This window comes from Ceratina calcarata, unplaced genomic scaffold (assembly GCF_001652005.2).
Source record: "Ceratina calcarata isolate Rehan_Ccalc_2016 unplaced genomic scaffold, ASM165200v1 scaffold328.2, whole genome shotgun sequence".
Lineage (NCBI taxonomy): Eukaryota > Metazoa > Arthropoda > Insecta > Hymenoptera > Apidae > Ceratina > Ceratina calcarata.
This window is the reverse complement of record NW_017155517.1, coordinates 873,225-873,736: the sequence shown is the minus strand read 5'-3', so window position 1 is coordinate 873,736 and position 512 is coordinate 873,225. Positions and strand designations below refer to the sequence as shown.

At 41.8% G+C, this 512-nt stretch overlaps 1 protein-coding gene across 1 annotated transcript in view; it reads left to right on the top strand.

Moving 5' to 3' along the window:
• The first annotated feature begins 287 nt into the window (after nt 1–287).
• DCTN6-p27 (dynactin subunit 6) overlaps nt 288–512 on the top strand; it is a 2,016-nt gene continuing 1,791 nt past the window's right edge. Inside the window, exon 1 of the mRNA XM_018024213.2 lies at nt 288–405. Within this exon, the coding sequence (XP_017879702.1) occupies nt 377–405 (29 nt within the window). The 5' untranslated portion in view covers nt 288–376. The remainder of the gene's footprint in view (nt 406–512) is intronic.

Genomic DNA, 512 nt, shown 5'->3' with positions numbered 1-512 from the left:
GGTATCAGGAAGAAAATGTATACATACATATCGATGCTATACATATATACAATTATGTCTACTAGCGCCTCATACAGTGTACATACTACATACATGCAGGGTTCTCATAATTTGTCCCTCGGCCGGAAAGTGGGGACGACGCAACCATGATAGGGACTGGTACTTGTTGGGGGTATGCTAGGCATGGTCAGCGATGGCGCATGAAGAGAATAGTAGTGGGGATCGAAATACGGGCGAAAAAGAGGGGAAGCGAGCCGTGCGGGGAAAATTATGAGAACTCTGCATACACGATCATATCATACATCGACATTTGCGTTCGCTGAGTTCGCTCCTCTGGTATTCAAGTGTAAGGTGTAAGAATCAAAAGCCGCTGACAATGATTTCATCTGTCAATCGCCGTACAAAGTGAGAAAATTAAATTATTACTTATACTTCTCTGCTTGCTTGTTAATCATTCATTAAAGAACGAATGCAAGAAATAATCTATTCACCTGAATCGAACTATGCAATAC